Source organism: Oryctolagus cuniculus, chromosome 2, assembly GCF_051225735.1.
Source record: "Oryctolagus cuniculus isolate XC-2025 breed Fujian yellow rabbit chromosome 2, ASM5122573v1, whole genome shotgun sequence".
Taxonomy (NCBI): domain Eukaryota; kingdom Metazoa; phylum Chordata; class Mammalia; order Lagomorpha; family Leporidae; genus Oryctolagus; species Oryctolagus cuniculus.
In genome coordinates, this window is record NC_142868.1 from 170,462,993 (window position 1) to 170,483,986 (window position 20,994).

Genomic DNA, 20,994 nt, shown 5'->3' on the forward strand with positions numbered 1-20,994 from the left:
TTGAACCAAGTTTGGGGAGTGACACAATGGATATAGATCTTTCTCTGTCTCTCCACCTTTCAAATATAATGGAAGAAACGACTTAAAAAAAAAAAAGAGTATTTAGTTAAGCATGTTGATATCCTTGTATCCACTCAGCGTAAACACATAGTGCCACAGAGTGAATACAAACAGGACGCTTGCTTTTGACAAGATCTACACTGCCTTTTTAGTATTTTTCCTCCTTGAGTTGGTGGCATTTTCTCTGCCAAGCTCAGTCCCCCAGGAGAGCCTATCAGCTCAGCAGCACAAAGCTTCCCTTGTGCCCCTGAAAGTGAAGGATCCGTGGGCCCCGCGGAGCCAGAGGAAAAAGGTTTCAGGTTCATTCGCGCTTGGGGAGGGGGTGGGGCTGTTTTCAAATAGTCTACAGCTGGGGTTCCAGAGTCAAGTACCAACTGCCGTATCGCATAACCCCTGGGCAAATCGGCAACAGTTTACACACACGAGGCAGAAAGTCCACTCTCCAGCACCAAGGGCAGCTGCAGTAAAGATCCCGGATTCCGCACATAAGCGCACAACCCTGTATGTCCTGTAAGCTCGTGAAAAGTCACAAAATTCACTTACAAGTCTTGCTTTTAAAACAAAAGGAACTATTTTAATCAAGAAGCCAAAAGGAGGATTTTAATCCTCCGGGACTTCTTATCAGCAGCACCTCCTGTTTTTCCTTCTCCCAACAGGCTCGTAATTTTCATTAATGTGGCTGGCAGCTCTGACTTCGCCTGGAAGGGAATATAACCCAGAGCAGCCAACAAGAACATGAAATTCTCTGGTTTTTGTCACTCAGTATTAGAATCAGAGCTTTTTCTAAATTTAGGATTGTGAATGATGTTCAACTGTGACCCAATTGCAAAGCTTCATCACGTTTGTCTCGGGGTGCAATCACCCACACATCGGATCGTAAAGGTCAACGGTGTTAACATTTCAGGGCCTCTTCTATGTTTAACACAGAAGAAAATGACACTGAAAAGCAGGCTTTATGAGCAGGACCGAGTGCAGATGTGTTCACGTGGACGTTTTTAGCTTCCTTTTCTAATGCTCCCAGTATAGTTTATAGATTCATCGCATATGCATATGTCAACTTGTGGCTCTAAAGGATTAATTTCACTTTATCCAATATGTTGCTAAACCTCCTGGGGAATTCGTGGTTTAGTGCAATGGGCTGACATGGCACTAATTTAATTCAGATTCCATGTTTCATACTGTCACAATTTTTAACTATTGCAGCATCATTTGTGGGAATTCAGACCTGGAGTTTCTCTGCCTTGCATTCAGAATTCTTTCTAATCTGATCATGTCCCTCACTACCTAAAAAACCTCTTTGAGGCTTAGGAGACGTTTGACCAGGGCGTTAAGATGTCTGTGTCTCACAGAGTATGTGGGTTCTGCACCCGGTTCCGGTTCCTGATTCCAGCTTTCTTCTAATGCGCACCCTGGAGGCAGCACTGGTATCTCAGGTAACTGAGTTCCTGGCTCCCTGCTCCCAGCTTCAGCTTAGTTACTGTGGCTCAGCCCAGGCAGGCCATTGCGGACATTTACAGAATGAACAGTGAATGGGAGCTCTCTCTATCTGTTGCTCTCTCCCTCTCTGTCTCAAAAATTTTGAATAAGAAAAAATTCCTTCGGTAAGCACTCTTTGCCTATAAGATAAAATAGAAAAAAACATGACTGGACCAGCATTGTGGTGTAGCAGGTTAAGCTGCCGCCTACAGCACCCACCACATTCCATATGGGAGCTGGTTCGAGTCTCGGGTGCCCCACTTCCAAGCCAGCTCCCTTGCTAATGCACTTGGACCCCTGTACCCATGTGGGAGACTTGAATGAAGCTTCTGGTTCCTGGCTTCAACCAGGCCCAGCCCTCACCATTGTAGACATTTGGGGAGTGAACCAGCAGATGGAGGCTTTCTCTCTCTCTCTCTCTCTGTGTATGTGTGTGTGTGTGTGTGAGAGAGAGAGAGTGAGTGAGTGAGTGTATCCTTCCTTCTCTCTAACTCTGGCTTAGAGACACATGATGTTACTTGAATGAATGAATTCGGTCTGCAGCCTTAGCTCAGTCACAGGCTGCAAAGTTGGATGAGTTTCTGAGCAGTAGACCCACAGTAACTAAGCTGGCAACAGTCCCGTAAGAACCAAAATTGCCAGCATATTAATTTTCACTGAAGCACAGCCGCTAGACAAGTCCTAATCCTCATTTTGGCCTGAGCTGCATATTCCTCCCCCAGAAGCAGAGTTACACGAGTAGCCATTTTATAACAAGATTCTTCACGGCCATGGAGTTGATTCTAGGAGAGTTCGTTGTTTGGCCCTTTGGGGCTTTAAGCAGGTGATGGTTCTGGCCGGGATGACAGGGCCCATCTGCCTCACTGCCGGTATGTGCTACAGATACCGGGAGCTCAGCAACACCTCTTCATCGGGCGTCTACAATCCAGGCAGACAGCCCTTTGTTCCTGAGGGCACAAAACAGTGCATCAGGGTCCCGTGTTCTGCACAGAACTCACGACAGATCCCTGAGATTGCATCTCCCTGCAAATGCCGTGAGCGCCTAAATTCTCACCGAAGGACCCCACTAATTCTTGTTTTGCCCTCTCACCGACTGAACACATCCTGGCCGGACCCTTTCCAAAGACAACTTCGTTTCCCTGTTGTCCCCTTGAGCCTGGCCCCAGACCTTCCTCAGCACTGCTCACACACCTGTCGATTCTCTGGTCACACCCAACTCATCACCTTTCTCCTTTCATGCAAGATCAGTAAGACCATAGGCTGAAAGCCTCCGAAGCTGGCTTTGGCTGCTTCTGCAGAGAATGGATCTACTGGGAGTGGGTAGGGTAGCTTACAGCATCAAAGGCAAAACAGAAAAACCCAGTTTCAGAGAGGATAAGAACCAGGGCAGAGCGGAGGACCCAGTGTGAATGGCTGAGAGACTCTTAGAAAGACACCATGAGATAAGTCTGGTCTTACATTTTCTATCCTGCTCAAGATTCAAATTCCCAAATCCCACACTTCGGCTTACGCAAGACAGGGCACCTTTTGTAGCAGGCTTCCTCCAAGACAGTGCATAATGAGAGGGGGATCATTTCTCAAAAGAAAATCAAGGGGCTGGCGCTGTGGCATAGTGGGCTACGCCTCTGCCTGAGGCACCAGCATCCCATATGGGCACGGGTTCTAGTCCTGGCTGCCCCTCTTCCAATCCAGCTCTCTGCTGTGGCCTGGGAAAGCAGTAGAGGATGGCCCAAGTCCTTGGGCCCCTGCACCCTGTGGGAGACCCAGAAGAAGCTCCTGACTTCTGGCTTCGGATCAGCTCAGCTCCAGCCATTGCAGCCATCTGGGGTATGAACTAGTGATGGAATACCTCTCTCTCTCTCTCTCTCTCTCCCTCTCTCCCTCTCTCCCTGCCTCTCTCTGTAACTCTACATCTCAAATAAATAAAATCTTAAAAAAAAGAAAGAAAAGAAGAATCAAGGACCTGTAACTAAATATCACAATGAAAGATGTGGGGAGGAAAATCCATAAACTGAGGAGCCCAACTCTGAAGCCGGACATAAAGACACAAATGGCAAAAACACTGAAGCATACAAGTAATTTGAAGGTGACTCAAGAGCATGGGTAATTTGAAGGTCAAAAGAGGAAGTGTCTAGGAAAGTGGCACACTATACAGAGAGGAGAAGGGAGAATGAGAAGAGGGTAAAGAATAAAAATCCTAGTCTGTTAAGTGCTTTCTGGAACTCTTACACACTAGCAAGAAAAATATATGAATGCGTGACGCATAAGCACTTTATAATAAAACTTTGAAGATGGAATGAATTTAAAGGCGTCCTATACAAATTCAAAGAATTAATATTCGCAGCTGTGTTTAAGGTCCCAGCTGTGCCAAAGGGCTTCAAAAGACAAAATCTGGCCTGCGCTAAATCTCTAGCCACAAGTTCCCCATTCTTCAACAATACAACCCCTTTTTTCTTTCTTCAAACACTAGCTCACTCCTACCTCAAAGCCTTTGCACATCTAGTTCCATTACTGACCCCAAGTTCTTTAACTCTCCTACCATGAAAATTGACAAGATGGGGCCAACACTGTGGCGCAGCGGGTTAATGCCCTGGTCTCAAGCACCGGCATCCCACATGGGCACTGGTTCTGGTCCTGGCTGCTCTTCTTCTGATCCAGCTCTCTGCTGTGGCCTGGGAAAGCAGCCCTTGGGCCCCTGCACCCATGTGGGAGACCTGAAAGAAACTCATGGCTCCTGGCTTCGGATCAGCACAGCTCTGTCCGTTGTGGCCATCTGGGGAGTGAACCAGCAGGTAGAAGACCTCTCTGTCTCTACCTCTCTCTGTAACTCTGTCTTTCAAATAAATAAAATAATAAATCTTTAAAAAAAAAAAAGAAAATTGACAAAAGGCCAATGTGCAAACAACAAGGTTTTCAGTGGGCTCAATTCTTGACAACAAAGAAGACAGCATGGCAGGAAGAGCTTCTGCCAAGCGTGTGGTGGGAGCTGACCAGGCATTTTTATTGGGTTGGGGTTGCATGGCAATTCCACTTGGCACATGGCACTTCAGTCTGCACCTGACCTGGAGTTCTGCCTCATCCCTCCCAGCACACAACATCTCAGTTTTCACTCTGCCTGCTGTTTGTGCAGACACGCGTTATTTGGAGCCTGACATTGTGTGGGTCTCTTGCCTACAGGCCCACATTGGGCTACTCTGGGATGTGTGCAGGCAGTAGGGGGCCCTTGCTCCTGATTGGTTTGAAACTGGAGGCAGATACACACCATGTGTGGGGAGGGGCTTGATTTATCCTCTCTCAGTTCCTACATATTCTTTCCGCTAAAGTCTTCTTCTCCTCAGGGATTAATCCAGGCTCTTCAGAGAAACAGAACCAATAAGAAATAAGTGAATATGTGCATATCTATACATATATGTTATATAAAGAGAATAGTATATGAATACATTGTATATTTTCACATATGTTATATATGTTAAGAAAGAGAGATTTATGTTAAGTAATTTGGCTCACAAGATTAATGAGGCTGCCAAGTTTATAAGGCAGGCTGGCAGGCTGGAGACTACAGCAAGAGTTGACATTGCAATTCTGAATCCAAAGGCTGAGAACTCATGAAAATGTCTATGGTGCAGTCTTGAAGAGAATCTGCATTCCTTCCCCTTTGGGGGTTGGGAAAAAGATCTCAGTCTTTGTTCTTAAGGCTTTCATTTGATTAGATGAAGTCTACCCATATTGTAGAGGGTAATCTGCCTCTCTCAAAAACTACTGATTTAGGGGCAGGTATTGTGGCACAGGGAGTTAAACTGCTCCTTGGGATGCCCACATCCCATATTGAAGCGCTTGGTTCAAGTCCTGGATACTCCACACTTCTGATCCAGCTCCCTACTAACACACCTGGGAAATAGCAGATCATGGCCCAAATACTTTGGTTCCTGCCACCCATGGGGGAGACCCAGATGAAGTTCCTGGCTCCTGGCTTTGGCTTGGCCCAGCCCTGGCTGCTGTGGCCATTTGGGGAGTAAACTAGCAGATAAAAGATTTCACGCTCTCTCTGTCTCTCCCTCTTTCTCTGTCACTCTGCCTTTCGAATAAATAAATAAGTCTTTTAAAAAAAAAAAAAAAGACTAATGATCTAAATGTTAATAACATTAGTGGGGGAGGGGATTCATGGCAACATCTAGACTGTTACTTGACCATGACCAAACAACTGGGTGCCACAGCTCAACTCTTCTCCTTCTCTACCTACTATACCTCCAGCGGACTTGATGAACACCACCTTTCACTTCTCAGCTTAAACCTCTGTCTCCCAAGGCAGACTTTTAGTCACATACTCCTAGAGTGTCTTGACGTGTCCTTCTTAGCACCTATCACAGCCAGTGATTCACAGACATGTGTGTGAGCACAAAACTGTTTCACTGCCATCTCTCTTCCCTACTGAATACATAAGCACCATCAAGTTAGACGGTTTTCTTTATCACTCTATACCTAACACCAAGCACAGTGCATATACATCGTAGGCACTCAATATATTTTTATCAAACAAATTAATGAATGACCTTTTTTTTGAAACTCACATTTACACAGAAAGAGGGAGAGAGGGAGAGAGAAGAGAGAGAGAAAGAGATCTTCCATCAGCTGGTTCACTCCCCAAATGACTGCAACAGCTAGGGCTGAGCCAGGCCAAAGCTAGGAGCCAGGAACTTCTTCCAGGTCCCCGACATGGGTGGCAAGGGCCCAAACACTCGGACCATCTTCCACTGCTTTCCCCAGGCCATTAACAGGGAACTAGATTGGAAGCAGAGCAGCCAGAACTTGAACCAGTGCCCTTATGGGATGCCAGCATTGCAGGTGGTGGCTTAACCCACTATGCCATAGCTCCAGCCCCCATGAATGAATTTTTTAATTGTATTGAGGTTTGCAGTTATATCCCATTTATAGATTATCAAAGATTAAAGCAGCCACAGACATCAGAAGAAGCCTGCACTGGCTCTCTACTTTTATCCCATTCCCCACAAGGAACATCATACACGTGTTTTTCTAAAAGTTTCATGCAAAGTGCCAAATGGGCTGCACTTCTCCTAACAACTTAGTATTTCTAGTTTTCTCTTTCCTTTTCTTTCTAACCCCAAAGATAGTAAAGTCAAGAAAGGCCATTTGGGGTCAGCTGGCAGAGATTCTGTGACAGATTGAAGCTCTCAAGAAAAATCTTCAAATATGCAGAATGCTATTAACTGCAGGAATTGTCTCAATACATAGAGTTTTTCATGGATAATGGATTTGTTAAGCATGCTTGGAGTATTTTCCATCTTAATAGCTATGAATAATTGCAGCATTCATAAAGTACTATACATTAGCAGACTAAAAAGATACAACTACAGTCAAATTAACTCATTTGCCCTTTTCATATTTCTGATCATTAATAATTTGTTCCCTACAGAAAACACTATATTTCTTTTTCTTGTGATGATTTCGTTTTATGAGGCAGAAGAGAGCATAAAAAAAGAAGTCAACAAGCAAATATGGACATATCAGATAGTTAGAAGAATCCCTTTTGGTATCTTCCACATATTCCCCTAACACATCCTTGACTTTTCCAAGACAAGTTTCTACAGTCTCTCATTTTCTTCTGCTTGTTTTTTGCCCAACTTGCCCTCTCTGGTTTTATATAAGATCATAGGAAGGCAAGATTAGGCTACACAATATCTTCCTTGTTCCATATTTGAAAGAGCACACTTGAAGATGTTTTTTGGAGACTGCCTTCATTGCTTGTATGTTTTCATTGGAAAACAAACACCAGACACAGATGAGGCAATGAACAAAGTGCATGTACCAATCTGCATGGCGGAGTAGTTTTTCAACATGCAATGCCAAGGAAAGAAAAGGCTATCTTTGTCCTTCCAATCTGACTGGGGATGGAGAGTGAGGAGGACAACCCCAAGGATCACACAGGGATTAATACAAATCCAAGGCAATAGATGGTGTTTTGTCGTACGTAAGTCGATTTGTAAACACAAGAAAGTCTAGGTCAGTAGAATTGGACAAGACAACATCTCAAGAGGCTCAGGGGAGAAGGACCAATCAAGTCTTAGGAAACCTTTGGGAAAGTTGGAAGTGCAGAGCTAGGAGGAGGGAAGGAGAGCTTCGAAGTATGAGATCTGGAATAAGGCCAATGGCATCACGGATGCACTGTGTACCTGGCTACAGAGGAAAAATAAGTTTCTAGGAAGGTCAAAGGGGTAAGTATAAAAAATTCAGCTGTGGAAGGTTTAGATTGTCAAGTATGTAAATGAGTTCTAGTGAGAAAGAGTCCATCAGTCCTGGGAGCCACAGAAATACTCAGAGAAGTTAACAGTGGGATCAACAAAAGATTGTTGGGGCCAGCGCTGTGGCACAGCAGGTTAACGCCCTGGCCTGCAGTGCTGCATCCCATATGAGTGCTGATTCTAATCCGACTGCTCCACTTCTGATCCAGCTTTCTGCTGTGGCCTGGGAAAGCAGTAGAAGATGGCCCAAGTCCTTGGGCCCCTGCACCCACGTGCGAGACCCGGAAGAAGCTCCTGGCTCCTGGCTCCTGGCTTCAGATTGGTGCAGCTCCTCTCCTCTCTCTGTGTAACTCTGACTTTCAAATAAATAAATCTAAAAAAAAAAAAGATTGTTGACTCTGTCCCTTATTATTTTTGACTCAGTAAAGGAAAATGTAGAAGTAGCCTCTGACTTAGGATCACAGTGTATCACTAAAAACACAACACATACACACACACACACACACACACAAATGTATGAGTTTACGGGCATCTGTGGAATACAGACTGCAACCCAAGGAAGTGGTATGTGATTTAGAAAAAAAAATATTTACCAGTAAATTATTTGTGTTCATTTTCAAGGGCAATTACATATTTTATGCATGCTTTCAAGGGATTCAGATTATCCTCATTTGATACATGAGGGTGATGAACTGTATCTAAAGATTTACCCAAGTGACTATTAAACTCAAGAATGTCAAGTGAACATCATCTTGGGAAGGTTACCCGGCATGGGATTGAACCCTGTGCTTCAAGAGGTTTTAGGACAATAAACCATGATGGCCTAATGCAAACCAGAAATTCACAAGCGCAGGTGCCTGTAGTTGACACACACTGCCCAGCTGGAAGGCTAGCATGGAGAAGAGTGTCAGTTGGAAAAGCCTCAGTTCTGAACAGTGCAACAAAGAGGAGGGACAGTAAATGACACGGTAAAGACATTTAGGGAATTAGGCAGCGTGAGTGAAAACCATTAGTGTTTAAGTTCCCCTCACTGATTTGTGAAATCAGAGATCTTTCATTAAAGTTCAGATGAGAAAGATGAGTAATAAGCAAGCCTAGCTAAAGCAAAAATCTGAACTTAGTTTTCTAGAGCTCACTCCTAGAAAGCTTAAAATATCCAAAAGGACACACTTTTTTTTTTTTTTTTGGTAGAATCATCAGCCTAGAAAGACTGCTTTCTTCATAAGAGAAAAATCAGATTTTACCCCCTCTAAAGATAGTAGATACCATTTCAATCTGTTGGTAAGAAATATGGTTTAGGTGTTTTGAGTGTGTCTCCATGCAGCACAAATGCACATTTACCTATGATGGCTAACACCAAATACTCAGTACGTGGGGAGCACATGCGTTTATCTATTTTCTAATCCTCCCAGTTATCTGATGAGAGTGTGCTATTGTGATCTCCATTTTACCAAATGGGGCACTGAAGCAACTTTGTCAAAGGTAACCATTCAGCAGGGTAGGACTGAGGTTGGGCCCAGTCTACTTCTGTACCTAAACACTGCGTTAGAAAGATCACTCAGGGGCTGGCGCCATGGCTCACTTGGTTAATCTTCCGCCTGCGGTGCCAGTATCCCATACGGGCACCGGGTTCTAGTCCCAGTTGCTCCTCTTCCAGTCCAGCTCTCTGCTGTGGCCTGGGAGGGCAGTGGAGGATGGCCCAAGTGCTTGGGCACCTGCACCTGCATGGGAGATCAGGAAGAAGCACTTGGCTCCTGGCTTCGGATGGGCTTAGCTCCATCCGTAGTGGCCATTTGGGGGGTGAACCAGCGGAGGGAAGACCTTTCTCTCTGTCTCTCCCTCTCACTGTCTAACTGTATCTGTCAAAGAAAAATCACTCAGAGTGTTTCACAACACCTTCGATGTCATGCTAATAAAATTATTATTCACTAAATTCAGGAGCAGAAATGACCAACACAAATTGCAAGTAGACTTGAAATAAATGGAAAGTGTCAAGAAGATTCAGTACAGCCAATTACTAGATCATTCTTCTCCTGAATGAGACAACTGCTTACATATCCCAAAGTTTATTTTGAAGTTATCTGATGATGCTTTAGGGTTGGCCTCTTACAGATAACAAGGAAATGAGAGCACATCTTGGTCACAGAAGGGAAGGACTTACATTCCCCCTAATCCCAAACCCCTTAACGTCCTTTGGTTCAATCAAATGGTCTCTAACAGATGGTGAACCCAATAGCCATTCCTTTTTAATGACCAACTGGCTTGCCATTGTTAAAAGCTGAGAAGAAAAACTAGACATTTATTAGTTAGGATCCTTTCACTCCTGCACCAATTACTTGACTAAACTCTAGATTTTAACTGCACTGTAGTACATTCCTTCTGATAGTATGTTCCTACACTCAGACTACATCTTCAGTATCAGCTCATAAACAGGTTACTCCTTTTTTTCTGAACTGTGAAATTATTTTCCCAAAAACACAGTTCTGGTGTGAAATTAGCTGTGTTTACTAACTTCTCCCCTGCTTTTCGAAATGAGTTTCTATATCAGCGCAAAGCAAACTCGATGAGGAAGAAATCAGTCACAACAGGGAGGAGTCACGTAACTGAACGTACCAGTCAGCACTTCAGAACTGGCATGGACAGGCTCTCTGGCCAAACGAAAGACATCTCCTCCACCTCCAACAAAAAGTCCATCCCATCAGAGAAAATCAGCCCTAGAACGGGAAAACATTGTTCTATAGGAAAGCAATTCTTATTCTTCTCCATGTGAGGAAAGAAGCCCATTCCTATGCTTGGGACCCATCTGCACAAGCAGATGAGCACAAAGCACATCAGTGTACCCGTCATTTTAGACTCACAGAACCGCACACGTCACCGTGAGTGGCTCGGCTTCTCACTGCCCAACAGGGTCCGACTGATCTTGGGCCAGAGAATGAACATGGATGTAAATCTAGATAGTCCCATAAATCAGAAGTAGAACTGCATTATCTCCCTGAAACCAGAACTTGTGCTTCTTCTCCAACACTCTGTGATGACCTCAGAACAGAACTGCACTCACACTTACTTTCCCCCTCTGTAAGGGAACTTTCTGAAAGTAGCATCCACCGTGCTTGAAGCAAATCTAATATATAAAATCAGCTCATTCACGTTAGGAATGATAACTCGCAGGACCAGATAAGAAATATCTTTAACTTACATTTATAAAATTCTACATTGGTTATAACACAAGTTTGCCTGATCTGACAATACGTCCCCTTTTACCCTTAGATAATTTGAAATTCCAAAACATAACGCAAACTGTGTTTAACATATGGCTATCTCAAAAGGAAATTCCAGAAATGAGCAGTTACTCGAAACTAGAGTGGGCAGCATTGCAAGCTGAGGCCTCAGTGGTCCAGAGTATCCGGGCTGGAGCTGCAGTTTCAACATTTCCCAGAAACACAGCATTTGTTGATCCTGTGAAAGGACAGAGGTTAACCCCAATTCTCTTGCAAAACAAGAACTCCAGAAGGACCACCTGTCACCAGCCCTGGCAGCAGCAGGACGATTTGTCATGTACAGAGGCTCTGGAAGCGGAAGCAAGTTCATGTAACAGGAAAATAAAATCGCAAACCTACTGCACAGGTGGGTATCAGGGGTCACATTTACACTTAACCTGTGTGATAAAGAAACAGCAGCTGTGAAATTAACAGAAAAAAAAGATCCTGAATTCTTGAAACCTTGGGACTTGCAGTAGAAACAAATATAAAACAGCCAGAAGACAAATGTCCACAAGCAATAGTGCAGGAAAGCCATGCAAGAGGCACACTAAAGTTGAACTCACAGGGAGAAGCACAAAATTCTGGCCATCATTTGCAGTGAGGGAAAACCACCAGACATGACCCACAGCATCAGCTAGAATCTGGAGCTGGATAATAGAAGACAGAGTGCTCTGAAAGAGACAAACATTAGCAGCATTAGAATAATTATAAAATGCAATAAAATCAGAAGCCAACAGCCCATGCATTTGGAAATATACAAACATACCTCTAAAATCATTCTTAGTCCATGAAGAAATCAGAATGGTGATGTTTAATACTTGAAGTTGAATAACAATTGAAACAGGACATAAAATGTATGGAAAGCTTAAATAGTCTCCAAGAGGAAATGTGTGTACCTTTAAATGCATATATTAGGAAAGAAAAAAAAAGTAAGTAGCCCACAATTCAAGAAGTGAGGACAGCAGAGTATGCCTAAAGGAAATACTGAACACAATAGAAGAGCAAATGAAGAAACTAGAACTAATGAGTAGAGAACAAAGCGCATAGAAGAAACACAAAGTTCTGGATGACTGTTAAAGGGGGAAAAGAAATCCATAAACACCATTAGGAATAAACACTGATGAACTGTAGATAGAATTTTTGAAAAACAGATGAGAGGGCCAGGCATTTGACCTAGCAGTTAAGATGCCTCCTGAGACACTTTCATCCCATATCCTAATGCCCAGGTTCAAGTCCTGGCTCTGCTCCTTTTCCCAGCTTCCCGCTAATGCACACCCTGGGAGGCATTAGGTGACGGCTGAAGTACCTGGGTCCCTGCCACCCATGTAGGAGACTTGGACTGAGTTCTTGCTTCCTGGCTTCAGCCTGGCCCAGCCCCAACGGCTGTAGCATTTGGGGATGAACTAGCAGATGGGAGATCTTTGTCTCTCTGTATATCTCTCTCTCTGTCTGTCTCTATGCCTTTCAAAGTAAATAATAAATAAATTTTAAATATATGAGGATATTATGTAAATTGTTACACCAATAAAGAGAAAGATGAAAATTCTGGAAATATAAAAATTTACAGCACTGAGTAAAAAAAAAAGTAGAAAACCAGAATAACCCTGTATGAAGCTTAAAAATGGTCAATAATTAAGAATCTGTTTACAAAAAATGTCTTAAAGCAACGTTTATCAAGCCTCTAAATAGTAGATATTTTGTATTCTATATAAATAGTTCAGAGTTTAGAAAAAGAATGACACATTCATTACTTATTTTATGAGGATGGAATGACTAACACCAAACTAGATAAGCACTGTATGGAGGGAAAAAAATCACTAACATCACTAATTACATATATATAAAAATCCTAAACAAAATGCTAGAAAATTGAATTCAATGGTGCTTGCATCAATGTGTTTAAATTAGAACCAAGTAGTGTTTATCCCAGATATGCGAGGATGACTCAATTATTGGTAATCTATTCATGTAACTTATTGATGTTTATAAGTTAAAGAAGAAAAAACACAAAATCATCTCTATACATACTTTAAAAATACATCCAATAAGCCTTGGCATGGACTCAGGATTAAAAGAAAAACATTGGGGGCCGGTGCTGTGGCATAGCAGGCAAAGCCTGCAGTGCCAGCAACACATATGGGCACCAATATGAGTCCCAGCTGCTCCACTTCCAACCCAGCTCTCTGCTATGGCCTGGGAAAGCAGTAGAAGATGGCCCAGGTCCTTGGGCCCCTGTACCCACTTGGAAGACCAGGAAGAAGTTCCTGGCTCCTGGCTATGGGTTGGCCAGCTCTGGCCATTTTGGCCAACTGGGGAGTGAACCAACGAAGGAAGATCTCTCTGCCTCTGCTTTTCTCTCTGTGTAACTCTACCTTTCAAATAAATAAATAAATAAATAAATCTTTTAAAAAAGAAAAAGAAAAACATGCTATTAGCAAACTAGTAATGGAAATAAATAGTCTAATAAATGGTTGTAGCAAATATTATACTTAATAGTGAATCAATTTATTTAAGGTTGAAACAAATGTCTGTTTTTACCCTTTGTGTTCATAATATTGGAAGTTCTAGCCAGTGCAGTAAGATATGATAAATAGGAAATTAAGGATTAAAAAGAAATAAAATTATTATTTGTTAATAATACACAGAAAAGCCAAGAAAATACACAAATAATTAGAGCTTAAGTTAAGCAAACTTACATTAAAAATATAATAAAACATAAAAATCAGTAATAATCTTTCTTATAAGGAAAAACCAAGGCAAAAATTTTAATTTTAAAAATTCATTAACAGGCCGGCGCAGTGGCTCACTATGCTAATCCTCTGCCTGCAGTGCTGGCACCTTGGGTTCTTGTCCCGGTTGGGGCGCCGGATTCTGTCCCGGTTGCCCCTCTTCCAGTCCAGCTCTCTGCTGTGGCCCGGGAGTGCAGTGGAGGATGGCCCAAGTGCTTGGGCCCTGAACCCGCATGGGAGGCCAGGAGACGCACCTGGCTCCTGGCTTCATATCAGCACGGTGCGCCAGCCATGGCGGCCATTTGGGGGGTGAACCAATGGAAAAGGAAGACCTTTCTCTCTGTCACTCTCACTAGCTCTGCCTGTCAAAAAATAAAAATAAAAAAAATTTTAAAAATTTTTAAAAATTCATTGACAAAAACAAAAAGCCATTGTTACAGGGAATACGTCTAACAGAAGATGTTCAAAAATTAAGAAATCTTAATGTACTGAATGATTTTTTTATTTTAAAGATTTATTTTTATTTATCTGAAAGGCAGAGTTAGAGAAAGAGGGAGAGACAAAGAGATCTTCCACCCACTGGTTCATGCCCCAAATGACTGCAACAGCTGGGGCTGGGCCAGGCCAAAGCCAGGAGCCAGGAGCTTCATCCAGATTTCCCACAGGGATGCAGGGGCCCAAGCCCTTAGGCCATCTTACACTGCTTTTCCCAGGCCAGCAGGGAGCTGGATTGGAATTGGAACAGCCGGGACAGGAACTGGTGCCCATATGGGATGCTGGCACCACATGCGATGGCTTTACCTGCTGTGCCACAATGCCTGCCCCTTGAATGATGTTTTTTAAAAACTAAATAAATGGATAATGATGATGGAAAAATGATTCAATGTTAAGATATAGTTTCTTCTGATAGAAACCTATAAATTGTAATGTAATTCCCATCAAATTGTCATAGGGTGCTTTTCAGAAGTTTGCAAGTTAATACATGGAGAAAAGTGTCAAAAAAATCACAACCATTTGAAGAGTAAGATATGCAGGACTTAAATACAGTTAGGTTTTAAAATATGGTTTTAAAATATTACTTTTAAAATATGATTTGTCCAAAGAGAGATCAAATAAACCAATTTGAGAAATTCAGGGGGAAAGAAATCACAAAGGGGCAAGCATTTTGTGTAGCAGTTAAGCCGTCAGTTGGGATGCCCACATCCTGTGTCAGAGTGCTTGTCTTTGAGTCCCGGCTCTGCTTCCAATTCCAGCTACCTGCTGATGCCACCCTGGAAGGCAGCAGTTAATGACTCAAGCATTTGAGTCCCTGATGCCCACTTGGGAGACCTGACTTGAGTTCCTGGCTCCTGGGTCCAGCTTTGACCTGGCCCAGCTCCAGCTGTTATAGGCATTTGTGGGGTGAACCAGCAGATGGAGGATCTCTCTTCCCCCCAACTCCCATGTGTGTGCATGGTGGGGGGGGGTGTCCCTCTGTCTCTGTAACTCTCCCTTCTGAATAAATAAATCTTTGAGAAAGGCCTTGTTTGAATAGCAAAAAAATTAGAAGTTCAAAGTTTTTCACTGAGGAAATGGATAATTACATGTAATAGGACACTAGATTGTAATTGAAGTTAATATATTACTTGTTAACACAATGTTTTATGTAACATGGCTAAATCTCAAAATTGATGTTGCATGAAAAGCAATCACAAAAAGATTTAGAATTATTCCATTTCTGTAAATGCATTAAACTCAAAAAGCAAAACAATACAAAGTAGTCCTCTCCAACCCATGGGGGCTACACTCCCAGACCCCAAAGGGCTACTTGAAACTTCAATGGTATTAAACACTATTTGTACTATGTTTTCTCCTATACTGTTATACATATAATAAACTTCCACCTTTTCATTTAAAGGAAGCACTCTACAGCTTCTCGTTGGAATATCCAAGTTGCTAGCATCAGCACTCTTGCATTTTAGGGCCATTATTAAGTAAAGTAAAGGTTATTCAAAGACAAGTCCTTATTGTACTGGCAGTCAAGGTGATAACCAAGAAGGCCACTAAACGACCCACAGCAGGTTAAAAGCACACAATGTGAACACACTGAATGAAGGAATGAGTCACACCTCAGGTGGGCTTGCACAGGAGGGTGTGAGACTGTACCCTGCTACTCAAAATGGCTTATGATTTAAAACTTGGGAATTGACTTCTAGAATTTTCCATGCAATATTTTTTGTCTGTGGTAAACCACAGGTAGCTGGAAGCACAGAAGGTGAAATCATGGATAAGAGGAGACTACTGCATTGTTTAGGAATACATACACATTCAGTAGACAGACACAGAGATGGGAAAGATATGCACGATTTCAGGATAGTGGTTAGCTATGAAAGAAAGGAAAAACAGAGGGTAAGGTACAACCAAATGTATTGTTAAGATTTTACTTCTAAAAAATGCAAAAGAAAAGTAAGGCAAATGTTACTAATTTTAAAGTCTAGTGATCGGTACAGGGCACCTTTTAATTATTCTCAGAATTTTTCAATTTCATCATTTTTAAAAATAAATAAATCACTATACATCCATGAACTCATTTTAATGGCACCTCTCAAATAAGATTTGATGGTGTTAATTTGATAAACAAGAAGACAGGTTGGCTCCTCAAGCATAAGTTCATTACCAACTGTTGCAAAAACAACAGGGGTAGAGCTGGGATTCCAGCTGAAATCACCTGAATTAATATGCTCCTCCCAAAAGTCCTTGCCTTGCAAAATGGTTATGCATAAAATTCTGTGACGAGCAAATCCATTATTACCCTGAACACTTATCTTGATTTGCCTTGATGTGACAGCCAATCGGCTTTCCAGGACGACATCGATCTGTTTCAGAACTCCAGCCTACCTGTGTCCATGAAGGCTGATGCTGCTCAGCTGACAACAGCACGTCGGTAATGACGTCACCGTCTGGTTCCAACTGGCATTTCCACTGCAGAGTCTGAGACCCTGAGCAAATGGGGCTCCAAAAGCACCCTGTCCCCCGGCCAATACCCTCCCAAAGTCGGAGGCTCACCGAGAGAAGAAAGCCACCAACAAATCGCTATCTGTATGGCCTTTAGCCATCTTGAGATTGTTGAGGGAAATCTGTGACTTGGCAGCCATACTGAGTTACAAGCTCAGTTTTAAAATATACACTACAACAGTTAAGCAGCTGTTATTTCTCCTGCCTTTGCCAACTGATTATGTATAGCAAGTTTTGTCATTTTTCCATTATTCACAACTCTTGAGTTATCAGTCTTCTGAACAAACGATAACATGCTTTATTGGAAGACACACTGCTTGAAGATGGAGTTGGAAAATAAGTTATTTAGGGCAACTGAGAAGGGGTTTTGGGCAGCAGATGGTTTTAATTAAAAGAGGGATATCAAATCTGCTTCTACTTACAGAGGCGAGACACCTCCCAGGGTCTGAGATTAAAACCCTTGTTAGCCTTTTCCACCAAAACCCTACCTGGGTCTTCAAAAGTTTTCTGCTTTGCTGTTAAATGCCAGGGCCTCTTTGGTATAGGCACCTAATCATGGAAAACTATGGGAAAAAGGCTACTGCCAGTAACTCTTCCAGAGAAAGGAAAGAGGGTGAGCGGTGGGAAGGAAGGAGAAATTCTCTTCGGTTTCTTTCCGATTTGCTTGCTATGGTTTTGCAAAGTCGTTAGTATCTAGAAGTACCTTAGCATTAAAGACACACACAGCTCCCACGGTTCATTTTGCTTTCCCAGCAATAGCTATCCTCTAACAGAAAGCACAGTTCTCCATTTCCAGTCCATCTACTAGGAGTCAATGCATTAAGCAAGACCCTCTCAATGTTCCAGAAGTGTGTGTAGAACCCTATGGCACTGCTATATTAATATGCCCTAATATAAATATTCTGGACCTCTCATTGTTGTCCGAGACCGTCGACTGCACCTATTATGCAGTCCACGTGCATGCCTGACAGGTGTTCCACTCCCCCACCAAGTCCTGCAGTCTTCCTAGGTTCCCATACAATAACACTTGAAAAACATACTTCAACCCGATTTTGAAGTGACCATGGTACTGCTACTCGAAACTGTGTTTGACCCACACCTATAGTGAGAGTAAAAGGTTCCTTTTAAATTCGAATTTGTATACACATGGGCCTGCCCCTTAGAAAAAATCCAGCCACAGTCTATGATCCCAGAGATAGAGAAATGAGCTCCAAAAGACACATTCAAGTTTAAAAATAACCCTAACACCCTAACGCCTCATTTTTTTTTTTTTTTTGGACAGGCAGAGTGGACAGTGAGAGAGAGAGGGACAGAGAGAAAGGTCTTCCTTTTCCATTGGTTCACCCCACAGTGGCCGCTGCGGCCGGCACACTGCGCTGATCCGAAGTCAGGAGTCAGGTACTTCTCCTGGTCTCCCATGGGGTGCAGGGCCCAAGTACTTGGGCCATCCTCCACTGCATTCCCTGGCCACAGCAGAGAGCTGGCCTGGAAGAGGAGCAGCCGGGACAGAATCCGGCGCCCCGACCGGGACTAGAACCCGGTGTGCCGGTGCCGCAAGGCAGAGGATTAGCCTAGTGAGCCGCGGCGCCAGCCCACGCCTCATTTTTAAAGCTAGCCACCGAGGTGATTACATGATATTGTAGTAGCAAAACTGGCTTAATTGCTTACCTTCCCATTTCTAATCCCCTCTAGCTCTGTGAGGTAGAAAAATTTCATGAATCCTATTTTCTAAAACGGGTTTCCAGAAGCGCCCGGCATCATTCCTTAGATTTTAAAAAAAATGGGAACAATTGTTGCACAGCTCCAACTCAGAACTGACCTGACACGGAAGAGCAGCATTAACCTCCCGGGAAGAGTCTAAGGAGCAACGCTCTGTCACCATGGGAACCTGCAGGGCAGAAGAAACAGCCTCAGCTTTTCACTTGCTCAGTAATGACCACGCCACCCAATACACGGCAGGTGCTCAATACCTGAGTGTGGGTTAGACAAACGTCACACTGTGAACCCTTTACCAATGGGGGTAGACTGCCCTCTGAGACTCACCCATTAATTCATTACTTCAACACCCACTAAGCAAAAGCATGGGCACTGGGCGTGGCTAGGACCTGGATGTTGCCTCCAAAACTCGTGCTGAGGGAATGGGTACTTAACCTAGCGATTGAGAGACCTGGGTCCCGCCTCAGAGCACCTGGATTTGATTCCCAGCTGCAGCTCCCGACTCCAGCTTCCTGCTAATGCAGACCTCAAAGGCGGCAGTGATGGTTCAGGTAATTGGGTCCCTACCACCACACGGGAAATTTCAGCTCTGTTCTTGACTCCTGGCTTCACCCTTAGCCCAGCCCCAGCTGTTGCAGGCATCCAGGGAGTAAACCAGCAGATCTCTCTCTCTCTTTCTCTTGCTCTCTCTCTCACACACACACACACACACACACACAGAGAGAGAGAGAGAGAGAGAGAGAGAGAGAGAGAGAGAGAGAGAGAGTGCTTGGTTGCCTAAGGATTGAAAAGCAGTGCTTAGGAGAGCAAGCCAAGAACATGGCCAAGCAGCTCTTTGCTGTGGACATCAGTAGTGATAGAAGAGCTCATTAAGACAATGGGAGAAAGCCACCCAAAAGCATTTCAGAGTCTCTAGGAAAGCAGAAAATTTGGGGGACAGACCCAGGGCACCCTACACATGTTTGCTGTCCAAGCCCATCTCAGGACTCTGCCCACCCCCCTTTCCCCAGCCCCACCCCCCAGCACAGCCCTCCTCAGCCACCCTAGTGGCAACTCAAGTGGGTCCAGGTGCAGCTTGACTGGCCACTGCAGAAGGCACATGTGGTAGCCCTTGATGGTGTCCATGTGGTGCTAATTCTGCAGATGCGCAGAGCAAGAGCTGTGGGGCCATGGCTTCCTCCAGCCAGATTTCAAAGAATGCTGCAAACAGCCTCAGCCTCAAGCAGAGACTTGTCGCAGGCAGGGCCACTGCAAAGAGTCCCTGTTGGAGCACTGCCAAGCAGGAGGGTGTGGGTAATGCCACAGAGAGACCCCACTAAGGAATGCCCAGCGGAGGCATGGGAGTGAGGCCTGGAACTGCAGGGCCCCCAGAATGCACACCAGCCTCGGGGAGCTACAGCCATGAGACTGCTGCACGTAAGAGCTGCTGGGTGGACTTAGCCCAACATGGGGCTGGGGCTTCCTGAGACCTTGGGGCCCCAACTCCCATTCCACTGTGCCCGGGATTCAGGACACGGATTAAAAAGGAGATTATTCTGGAGATTTAAAACTTACTGCTGTCTCTTTGAGTTTGGACTCATTTGGGACCCATTTCCCCCTCCCTTCTTTCTTGTGCCTCCACTTTGGAATGGCGATGCCTACCCTGAGTCTCTCCCACCCCTGTATTTGGAAGGAGCCAACTTGTTTAGATCTCACAGGCTCACAGCTAGAGAGCATCGGCCTGGGAGTGAATCACACCTGGAGTCAGTCACACCCACGTCTGAGTCAGAGGAGAAGCCTGAGCCGCAGACTTCGGAGTTGATGCTGGGGCTCTGGGGGTGCAATGGATGTATTTTGCCTGTGAGAAGGATGTGAGTTTTGAGGAGCCAAGGGCTGAACGATTCGGTTAAAATCTGATTGGTATTCTAACAGTAGTAAGAGGTGGGACCTCAGAGCGGTGAGTAGGTCATGCAGGCGCCCTTCTCCTGAAAGGACTCGGGCTATTGTCACAGAACTGGGTCCATCACAGAAGGGGGCGTCCGGCCCCCTTCTCTCTCACAGTGCACCCTCTCACCATGTGAGAGCTTCCGCCATGTTATGGTGCAGCAAGGAGGCCCCCAGCAGGTGCAGCCCCTCCATCTGGGTCTGGGACTTCACAGCTCCCCAACTCTGTGCCAAACTTCTGTTTGCAGTTTCTCCAGTCTGCAATATTCTGTTATAACAGCAGAAAGCGAACCAAGACAGGATGTAGCAGTAACTACAACCACCTCACCCTCAGGGAGCTTGCATTTTGGTGGAGGGAATATAGCAATTAATTAAATAAGTGAAATGCACAATGTGTTAGACGTTAGTAAGTGCTGTGGGGAACAGAGATAAGTAGTTGGTGGAATGAGTTACTCCAATTAGGCAGGCAAGGACTCACTGTGAAAGTATGAAGAGGATGTCAGGCAGAGACAACAAATGCCAGGTCCCTTGGGAAGGGCACAGGGCCCGAAGGGGCAGAGCAGACTGAAGGGAGGGGAC

General features: G+C 44.2%; 1 protein-coding gene across 18 annotated transcripts in view; it reads right to left on the minus strand.

Moving 5' to 3' along the window:
* LOC149128144 (uncharacterized) overlaps nucleotides 1-20,223 on the minus strand; it is a 77,124-nt gene extending 56,901 nt beyond the window's left edge. For 3 of the 18 annotated variants that reach the window (XR_016230451.1, XR_016230450.1, XR_016230452.1), the window contains exons 1-4: nucleotides 18,820-18,957; nucleotides 18,596-18,664; nucleotides 11,617-11,724; nucleotides 10,407-10,507 (exon numbers count right to left, since the gene is read on the minus strand). Coding sequence is in view for 1 of the 18 variants with exons in the window: in XM_089327726.1 (XP_089183852.1) it covers nucleotides 11,617-11,724; nucleotides 18,596-18,664; nucleotides 20,047-20,208 (339 nt within the window). In the remaining 17 variants the exon portion in view is untranslated. The other 15 variants (XR_016230464.1, XR_016230462.1, XR_016230461.1 and 12 more) reach the window with 13 other exon arrangements.
* Nucleotides 20,224-20,994: the final 771 nt, after the last annotated feature.